This window comes from Limanda limanda, chromosome 1, assembly GCF_963576545.1.
Source record: "Limanda limanda chromosome 1, fLimLim1.1, whole genome shotgun sequence".
NCBI lineage: Eukaryota > Metazoa > Chordata > Actinopteri > Pleuronectiformes > Pleuronectidae > Limanda > Limanda limanda.
In genome coordinates, this window is record NC_083636.1 from 16351941 (window position 1) to 16363198 (window position 11258).

Genomic DNA, 11258 nt, shown 5'->3' on the forward strand with positions numbered 1-11258 from the left:
GGATGGAGGCCCCGCTCGGCCTTGAGGCCTCGTCCGCCGCCAGCTGCCTCCACCTCGGCTTCGACGCCACCTTCACGGTCCTACGGAGCAGGCAGTCGGGTTTCACACGTTTAGGATTAGTCTCCATTATTTCTATGCACATATCCGACCCAAAAAAAATCTTTGGCGGAAAAATAGGTTTTTCTTCCCGGACGATTTGTCGCATTTAGATTCTTTCTGGATAAAAAGTTAATCTGAGGTTGTAGTAGTAAAAGCTGGAGCTAAAAATAACGATTTAAACCAAAAACTGTGGTAACTGTTAATAAATCAGCGGAGCTCAAAGGACACGTCTGTCTCTCGACTAAAGTATGTCTCTAACGTTGGAGTCACGTTGCTTTAAGTCCTTTGTAGCAGAGGAAACTCCCATAATGCATTGCCTTCGGAAACAGCCCTTTGAGAGTGCCTTTGGTGTCACGTTGATGGCTGCACTCTAGCGGTGCGGAGTAAGATAACCCCAATAATAAAAGGCAATATACATCTAATATTTGTTCTTTCTCACGTCACTATACAGAATTTACTCATTAGGGCCCGAGCACCGAATGGTGAGAGGCCCTATTGAAATTGTAATGATTATTATTATTATTATTTTTCACACAAAAGGATGGGCTTTTTGAGGGCTTTAACGTGCTCAAAAAGTTATGAAACTTTGCAGTAAGTTAGTAAGTGGTGAAAATTTACGTATTCTGGAGTATTTGGAAATGGGCGTGGCAAAATGGCTCAACAGCGCCCCCTGGAACACAACCCCTAGGTTTCCACCCAGCCCCTAGGTTTCCACATAACTGATTTTCACCAAAATCGGGCAAGAGGTGTATCATGACTAATCCTGAAAAAAAGTCACAAGGGGCATTATGAAAAATGCAACAGGAAGCCCGCCGTGAAACACGAAATTGCTGTAACTTCCGTGTTCATGGGTCCATCTCCCTCAAACTACATGTGTGTATTAACATCCCCCCCCTGAAGATATTCATATGGTTTTAAGAAATGGGCGTGGCAAAAAAACTGACTAGCGCCCCCTAAAGGGCAGCCCCGGCGCTACGATTGGCCGACTTGTACAAAAATTTATTAGGGCATGTGTCTTTCCATTACAAACAAATAAGTCTCTTGGATCGATAGGTTAAACCAAACAGGAAGTCCGCCATTTTGGATTTAGTGGCCATTTTGGCCATATTCACCATTTTTACTTTGATGTACTTGTCCCAGGGCTTTCATCAGTTTAACTTTAAATTCAGATGAGTGTCATCACAACAATATGGAGATAAAAAATGATTTAGGTATTTATCGTTCGTCACACCGCGTGACCATGGCGTGGCGTTAAAGTTCATCAACTCGCCGTGAAACACCAAATGCTGTAACTTCCGTGTTCATGTTTCTATCTCACTCAAACTACATGTGTGTATCAACAGCCCCCCCCCCCCGAAGATCTTCATATGGTTTTAAGGCCGTGTGACCGTGGCGTCGAAGTTTGATTAAACGCCATCAAAACACGAGGTTCTTAGCTCGGACATATATTGTCCAATCGAGTCCAAACTAGATATGTAAGACTAGAGTCCCGGCCTGATGACATCTACACAGAAATCATGACTTTAAATTACAGCGCCCCCTGGTGGCTACAGGAAGTGAAGCTTTTATCCTTGCCATAGAGAGGAAAACGCATCCAACGCGGAGACGTGCGCTTGGTCATCGACCGCTCTCTCCCCCGGCTGCAACAGGCTTCAACGTGCAGGTGCTCGGGCCCGCAAGTGCTACAACGTAGCCCTAGTTTAATTTGTAGTTTTTTCTATTTAGGGCCCGAGCACAGACATCAAAGGTGTCTGGTGAGACCCTATTGAAATTGTAAGGATTATTATTAGGGCCCGAGCACAGACATCAAAGGTGTCTGGTGAGACCCTATTGAAATTGTAAGGATTATTATTATTAGGGCCCGAGCACAGACATCAAAGGTGTCTGGTGAGACCCTATTGAAATTGTAAGAATTATTATTATTATTATTCAGGCAAATGAATTGGCTTTTTGAGGGCTTTAACATGCTCAACTTCTTACCAAAATTTGCAGAAAGTAAGAAAGTGGTGAAAATTTACGTATTCTGAAGGAATTTTCAATGGGCGTCGCAAAATGGCTCAACGGTGCCCCCCGAGACAGCCCAAGACCCCCCGAATGTGTACCCATTGACCGATCTTCACAAAAATCAATACACAGGTGTATCATGACCAGACAAACAAAAAAGTCTCTAGGTGCAATTGGAAAAACAAAACAGGAAGCCTGCTATTTTGTATTTAGTGGCCATGTTGGCCATATTCCACATTTATTCTTTGATACACTTGTACCAGGGTTTTCATCGGATCAACTTCAAATTGAGATGAGTTTCATCACAACAAGATGGAGATAAAAACTGACTGACGGATTTTTTTTTAATCACACGGTGTGACCGTGGCGTGGCGTCAAAGTTTGATTACACGCCATTAAAACACGATGTTCTGTAACGCGGACATACATGGACCATGAGTCCTTTGATTTCAGTCTTCCTAGATCAAAGGAAACTTTATGTCTTGCAAAGGTCACGTCTCTTTCTCTCTCAGAACTGGTTATTTTTGTTTTTTCAGACAAAAAGCATGCAACGCTTCAAAATGGATGTGCTCGGGCCCACCCAGTGCTGCTTTGCAGCCCTAAAAATGTTATATTTTCTTATATTATCTATTTAGATATTTACAATAAAGTTTATGATGAAACTTTAAAATATCAAGCCTCAATTACATTTCTTTCTCAAAAGGGTTTCATAACGACATCTTTATTGACCGATATTCTGTCCTTGTATCTGCTTGAGTTTATTGATTCGTAGTTTCCTGCATGAGTTATAGTGATTTATGATGTTGACTGTTCTTCTTCTGTACAGGGATAACATCATCTATATTTTTAAATGTATTTTTATTTTATATTATTGTATCTTTCTTGTAACTGGCGAAATAAGTATTCAGATCCTTTAAAGTAAAAATGACAGTACGAGAGTAAAATGATCCCTTTACCAATATGGTTATACTGTGTATTTGTACAGGTATATCTGTATTTTTAAAATGTGTATTCAGATCATTAAATAAAATCATCATTACCAAACTAAATGTCTGGTAATAGTACTTCTGACTTCGAAGTTCATATGTATTATTATCAACTAAATTGAGTGAGTGTGTAATTAAAAAAGTGAGTCAAAATACTTATTACTTCAATTATTATATTATTGTATCCTTCTTGTAACTGGAGAAATAAGAATTCAGATCCTTTAAAGTTAAAATTACAGTTCCAAATATGATCAGCATTTAGGGGGACACGGTTACCTTCAAGTAAAAGAGTTATTAAAGTATCAAAAGTAAACATGCTTGACTTGTTATGCTGGGCTGTTGTGTGCTGTGTATGTTAAAAGTTAGTCTGAAGAGTAAACAGAACTCTTAAATGAACAAAGTGGAGTAAAATAAAGTGTAGTCGAGATAAAAAGTAGCACAAAAAAGAAAATTAAAAAAATTGTACTTATGTACTCTATTAATTATTCACGTATCACTCTGAGGTGCATTTACATGACATGACAATACAGTATACAAACAAAATGTCATGCTGAAATCTATCATCTTATGTTAAATTAAGGAATATCTGTGAAGAACATGAAGTATAGCCGTGGTGTGATGGTCAATGTTTTTGTTTTCGTGTGAAGCAGTTTGCTGCTTCTTGAAAGGAATATATGAACTTTGTAAATGTACTTATAATGATGATGATCCTGATGTTATTATTATAATCATTCTTATTTGTAATACGTTTTTATTACCACCATTATTATTCTATCCACCTAATGATGGATGGGTTGAATCTTGGTGTTGTGCGTTTCCCCTTTGTCTCCTGTAGGGGGCGCTGCTGAGCCATTCGCTCCTCTTCTGCAGACTATAAAGGGGCTGATGAAAAAAAGAAAAAAGCGAACTTGCTTTCTTCAGTTGTTCGAGCCTCACGTCATGGAAAGAGTTACTTTGTTGCGGCGCTGAGGACTAAAACCCAGAAAAACATCCCGGCGTGTGGATCGTCTGTGGGACCTGATCGCTGCGGATTCCTGCTCCGGAGTGAAATGTTCCAGGATCGCCCGGAGATGCGCAGGAACCTGTTTACGAGGAAAACGCAGCGAGTTTGAGAGAATGTGGAGCTCAGGGATGCCATTACTCATCCCTGCGGTTCCTCTCACGCCGGGCCACTTTGTCCTGGAGATATTTTCACCGCGGATCCTTTCTAGGCTCCGCTAACGAGCAGCAAGTGTCCGGGGGATTCTGGGAGCGACGTGACGCTGCTGTCCACTTCGGGAGGATTAAAAACCACCGAGGAGATTGTTGCAGAAACCAGCTTTGTTTTCTGAACCTGTTGAGTTTCTGATGCGAGATGAGGCAGCGAGTCTCCCTGTCGTGAGGGAGTGGATGTATTGTCGAGCCTCTGCAGCCTGAACTTACTGTTGGATATTTAAACACAATAGATTTAAGGACAATAGAGCGACAGCCTCGATGGGCTGAGGATGCTAGCGGTCACAGTGGGTATATATTTCAGACTGTTGTTAGTTTTACAAAACTCTTCACTTCTGCTGTGTTTCTAAAGTTGCACATCATTAAAGTTACATAAAGGTCATAGTGCCGCTGCACACCTGATCCAACAGCTGCCATGTAATTTGAGACTAGTTTCAATATTACAGTGAGCTTGTGTCAGAAGGTTCCCACACAGCATGCATCCACACAGGAGCATCAGTATAATCTAGGCACTATGTGCGTGTAGAATTGTGTGGTTTGGGACCAACTTGAGTATCACCATGTCAGTGAAAGCCAAAGCCATCTACACCTTCCAAAGTGAAAACAAAGAGGAGATCAGCATCCAGGAGAGCGAGGAGCTGGTCATCTTCGATGAGAAGTCAGTGGACGGCTGGTTCAAGGGGGAGAACAGCCGGGGGGAGAGGGGTCTCTTCCCAGCGTCTTACGTGGAAATCATTCGCACTCGCTCAAACTCCAATGTGACCGACTGCTCCATCAGCCCAGCAGGCTCTCTGGGAAAGGACTCGTCCTATATCCACTCCATTCCCATCACCCCTCCTCATCTGCAGCAGTCGTTTGATGACGACGAAGATGACGACTGGGACGACTGGGATGACAGGTCCACAGTGGTGGAGGATGCAGACTACTCAAGGAGCCCTGGGGCCAATGGACATGCCCATCAAAGCCCACTGTCCAACAACCCTAATGTACACTACCGGCCCAAACCACACATGGAGCGGCAGGACAGCATCTCCAGCTCCAGGAAAGGCAGTATGGTGGGCAGGAACTTGAATCGATTTTCCAGCTTTGTCCGCTCAGGGGTGGAAGCCTTTGTTCTGGGCGATGTACCCATGATGGCAAAGATAGCTGAGTCATACACCATCGACATGGGTCCTACGGGACCCCTGTGGAAGGCAAGCCCACAACCTTTCGCCTGCTCAATTGAAGACCCCATAAAACAGACAAAGTTCAAGGGCATCAAGACCTACATTTCTTACCGGGTCACGCCGAGCCACACAGGGCGTCCCGTCTACAGACGCTACAAACACTTTGACTGGCTGTACAACCGCTTACTGCACAAGTTCACTGTGATCTCTGTGCCTCACCTGCCTGAAAAGCAGGCCACGGGGAGGTTTGAGGAAGACTTCATCGAGAAGCGCAAGAGACGACTGGTTCTGTGGATGAACCACATGACCAGTCACCCGGTCCTCTCTCATTATTATTATTATTATTATTCAGGCAAATGAATTGGCTTTTTGAGGGCTTTAACATGCTCAACTTCTTACCAAGAAAAAAGTTAGAAAGTGGTGAAAATTTACGTATTCTGAAGGAATTTTCAATAGGCGTCGCAAAATGGCTCAACGGTGCCCCCCGAGACAGCCCGAGACCCCCGGAAGGTGTTCCCATTGACCTATCTTCACAAAAATCGATATACAGGTGTATCATGACCAGACAAACAAAAAAGTCTCTGGGTGCAATTGGAAAAACACAACAGGAAGCCTGCTATATTGCATTTAGTGGCCATTTTGGCCATATTCCACATTTTTTCTTTGATACACTTGTACCAGGGTTTTCATCGGATCAACTTCAAATAGAGATGAGTGTCATCACGACAAGATGGAGATAAAAACTGACTGACGGATTTTTTTTTAATCACACAGTGTGACCGTGGCGTGGCGTCAAAGTTTGATTACACGCCATTAAAACATGATGTTCTGTAACGCGGACATACATGGACCATGAATCCTTTGATTTCAGTCTTCCTAGATCAAAGGAAACTTTATGTCTTGCAATGGTTACGTCTCTCTCTCTCTCAGAACTGGTTATTTTTGTTTTTTCAGACAAAAAGCATGCAACGCTTCAAAATGGATGTGCTCGGGCCCACCCAGTGCTGCTTTGCAGCCCTAAAAATGTTATATTTTCATATTTTAGCATATTTATTTTTTATTATTATCATTATATTATTATTATTATTCATTATTATTATTATTATTCATTATTATTATTATTATTATTATTATTATTATTATTATTATTATTATTATTATTCAGGCAAATGAATTGGCTTTTTGAGGGCTTTAACATGCTCAACTTCTTACCAAAATTTGCAGAAAGTTAGAAAGTGGTGAAAATTTACGTATTCTGAAGGAATTTTCATTATCATTATTATTATTATTCATTATTATTTATTATTATTATTATTATTTATTATTATTATTATTATTATTATTATTATTATTATTATTATTATTATTATTATTCAGGCAAATTAATTGGCTTTTTGAGGGCTTTAACATGCTCAACTTCTTACCAAAATTTGCAGAAAGTTAGAAAGTGGTGAAAATTTACGTATTCTGAAGGAATTTTCAATGGGCGTCGCAAAATGGCTCAACGGTGCCCCCCGAGACAGCCCGAGACCCCCGGAAGGTGTTCCCATTGACCTATCTTCACAAAAATCGATATACAGGTGTATCATGACCAGACAAACAAAAAAGTCTCTGGGTGCAATTGGAAAAACACAACAGGAAGCCTGCTATATTGCATTTAGTGGCCATTTTGGCCATATTCCACATTTTTTCTTTGATACACTTGTACCAGGGTTTTCATCGGATCAACTTCAAATTGAGATGAGTGTCATCACGACAAGATGGAGATAAAAACTGACTGACGGATTTTTTTTTAATCACACAGTGTGACCGTGGCGTGGCGTCAAAGTTTGATTACACGCCATTAAAACATGATGTTCTGTAACGCGGACATACATGGACCATGAATCCTTTGATTTCAGTCTTCCTAGATCAAAGTAAACTTTATGTCTTGCAAAGGTTACGTCTCTCTCTCAGAACTGGTTATTTTTGTTTTTTTCAGACAAAAAGCATGCAACGCTTCAACATGGATGTGCTCGGGCCCACCCAGTGCTGCTTTGCAGCCCTAAAAATGTTATATTTTCATATATTTTAGTTGTATATATATTTGTATATATATTGTTAAAGTAACCTAATGACTCATTTTTAGGGCCCGAGCACTGACATCAAAGGTGTCAGATGAGACCCTATTGAAATTGTAATTATTATTATTAGGGCCCGAGCACCTCCGGTGGGAGGCCCTATTGAAATTGAAATGATTATTATTATTATTATTAGGGCCCGAGCACCTCCGGTGGGAGGCCCTATTGAAATTGAAAGGATTATTCCTATTATTATTACATTCCAAATGAATTGGCTTTTTGAGGGCTTTAACATGCTCAAAAAGTTGCCAAACGTTGCAGTAAATTAGACAGTGGTGAAAATTTACGTATTCTGGAGTATTTGGAAATGGGTGTGGCAAAATGGCTCAACAGCGCCACCTGGAACGCAGCCCCTAGGTTTCCCCATGGCCGATCTTCACCAAAATCGGGGAAAAGGTGTATCGTGACTAATCATACAAAAAAGCCTCAAGGAGCATTATGAAAAAAGCAACAGGAAGCCCGCCATTTTGGATTTAGTCGCCATTTTGGCCATATTTCACGTTTTTACTTTGATGTACTTGTCGAAGGGCTTTCATCGGATCAACTTCAAATTTAGATGAGTGCCATCACAACAATCTGCAAATGTAAAGTTATCAAAAGATAATTTTTTTATCACACCGTGTGATCGTGGCGTTCAACAAAGTCTGAAGGAAACACATTGACTCATATTTGAGTCAAATAAGCTGGACTGGCAATGTTTAGACACAAGATGGCAGTATAAGACCATGAATTGACCAAGGACCACATTGTCTTTCACAGGTCATAGGAGTTCTTTCAAACAGTTTTAATGTGTTGGAAACTCAGCTACACTTACATATGTTTGACAATTAATGTTGATAGATAACTTTAGTACATGATTGAGGGTAAAAATAGTATATTTAACATGTACGTTACAGTGTGTGACCGTGGCCTGGCGACAGAGTTTGATTACAAGCCATCGAAACACGAGCTTATGTATCTCAGGCATATTTGGTTCAATCAAGTCCAAACTAGGCATGTAAGACAAGAGTCGCGACCTGAAGACATCTGCAGAGACACCATGACTTTAAATCACAGCACCACCTGCTGGCTACAGGAAGTGAAGCGTTTATCCTTGCCACAGTTCAAAAAACGCATGCAACACGGAGATGAGAGCTTGGTCATTGAACGCTGTGTCTTCCCCGACCGCGACAGACTTGGAATGCGCGTGTGCTCGGGCCCGTTAGTGCTACAACGTAGCCCTAGTTAGGGCCCGAGCACCTCCGGTGGGAGGCCCTATTGAAATTGAAAGGAACAAATGAATTGGCTTTTTGAGGGCTTTCCCATGCTCAAAAAGTTGTTAAACTTTGCAGGAAGTTAGAAATGTGTGAAAATGGCCATATTCTGTAGGATTTGGAAATAGGCGTGGCAAAATAGCTCAATAGCGCCACCTACGGATAAGCCCCTCATTTAGCATTCACCGATCCTCACAAAAAAAATACCCAGTTGTGTATCGTCACCAGACGCACAAAAAAGCCTCTTGGAGCATTATGAAAAACGTAACAGGAAGTCCGCCATTTTGAATTTAGTCGCCATTTTGGCAATATTCCACGTTTTTACTTTGATGTACTTGTCGTAGAGCTTTCATCGGATCAACTTAAAATTTAGACGAGTGTCATCACAACAATATGGAGATCTAAAGTTATCAAAAAAATCAACTTTTCGTCAGAGCGTGTGACCGTGGCGTTGCGTCAAAGTTTGATTAAACGCCATCAAAACACGGGCGTCTGTATCTCGGACATATTTGGTCCAATTGAGTCCAAACTACACACATAAGACAAGAGTCGCGACCTGATGACAACAACACAGAAATCCTGACTTAAAATTACAGCGCCCCCTGGTGGCAGCAGGAAATGTCTTGTTTTTGGTACGTCTCACACTTGGAAGTATTTCTCCTCATCCCCTTTGCACAACCATGTGAAACTATGTCAAATGGGTCTCAAGACATTGATAATGAAGATATAAGATTACTGTGACTTTTCGTCAAACGCCATATTAATGGCGTGGCATCAAAGTTCATCAATTTGCCATGACACACGAAATTGCTATAACTTCGGTGTTCAAGGTTCAATCTCCCTCAAACTACATGTGTGTGTCAACAGCCCCCCCCTGAAAGCTGTCAGATGGGTTTAAGGAATGGGCGTGGCAATATAACTGACTAGCGCCCCCTAAAGGGCAGCCCCGGCACTACGATTGGCCTAAAGCTACGAAAATCGACGGGGACATGTGTCTTTTCATGACAAAGAAATAAGTCTCTTGGATAGATATGCTAGAGTAAACAGGAAGCCGGCCATTTTGGATTTGGTGGCCATTTTGGCCATATTCTGCATATTTACTTTAATATACTTGTCGTACAGCTTTCATCAGATCAACTTAAAATTTAGATGAGTGTCTTCAAAAGAAGATGAAGTACTAAAGTTATCAAAACATCAACTATAGGTTACAGCGTGTAACCGTGGCCAGGCGTCAAAGTTTGATTACACGCCATCAAAACACGAGCTTCTGTATCTCAGGCATATTTGGTTCAATCAAGACCAAACTAGACATGTAAGACAAGGGTCACGACCTGATGACATCTACAGAGACACCATGACTTAAAATCACAGCGCCACCTGCTGGCTACAGGAAGTGAAGCGTTTATCCTTGCCGCAGTGCAAAAAACCCATGCAACGCGGAGACGGCCGCTTGGTCATTGAACGCTGTCTCTTCCCCGACCGCAACAGACTTGAAACGCGCGTGTGCTCGGGCCCGTTAGTGCTACAACGTAGCCCTAGTTAGGGCCCGAGCACCTCCGGTGGGAGGCCCTATTGAAATTGAAAAGATTATTATTAGGGCCCGAGCACCTCCGGTGGGAGGCCCTATTGAAATTGAAATGATTATTATTATTATTATTATTCAGACAAAAGAATGGGCTTTTTGAGTGCTTTCCCATGCTCAAAAAGTTGTTAAACTTTGCAGTAAATTAGAGCTTGGTGGAAATAGACGTATGATGGAGTATTTGGAAATGGGCGTGGCAAAATGGCTCAACAGCGCCACCTGGAACGCAGCCCCTAGGTTTCCCCATGGCCGATCTTCACCAAAATCGGGGGAAAGGTGTATCGTGACTAATCATACAAAAAAGCCTCAAGAAGCATTATGAAAAAAGCAACAGGAAGTCCGCCATTTTGGATTTGGTGGCCATTTTGACCATATTCCACGTTTTTACTTTGATGTACTTGTCGTTGGGCTTTCATCGGATCAACTTAAAATTTAAACCAGTGTCATCACAACAATATGGAGATCTAAAGTTATCAAAAAAATCAACTTTTCGTCAGAGCCTGTGACCGTGGCGTGGCGTCAAAGTTTGATGAAACGCCATCAAAACACGGGCGTCTGTATCTCGGACATATTTGATCCGATCAAGTCCAAACTAGACACATAAGACAAGAGTCAGGACCCGAAGACAACAACACAGAAATCGTGACTTAAAATCACAGCGCCCCCTGGTGGCAACAGGAAATGTCTTGTTTTTTGTATGTCTTACACTTGGAAGTATTTCTCCTCATCCACTTTGCGCAACCATGTCAAACTGTGGCGAATGGGTCTCACGGCATTGATAATTAAGATATTAGATTACTGTGACTTTTCGTCAAACGCCATATTAATGGCGTGGC

General features: G+C 41.7%; 1 protein-coding gene across 1 annotated transcript; it reads left to right on the forward strand.

Moving 5' to 3' along the window:
• Positions 1-4066: 4066 nt before the first annotated feature.
• LOC133008739 (sorting nexin-33-like) lies at positions 4067-5791 on the forward strand (the record flags this gene model as incomplete). The annotated part of the gene is made up of 1 exon (XM_061076414.1): positions 4067-5791. A coding segment is annotated over exon 1 (930 nt), but the record flags the coding sequence as incomplete, so codon positions are not given.
• Positions 5792-11258: the final 5467 nt, after the last annotated feature.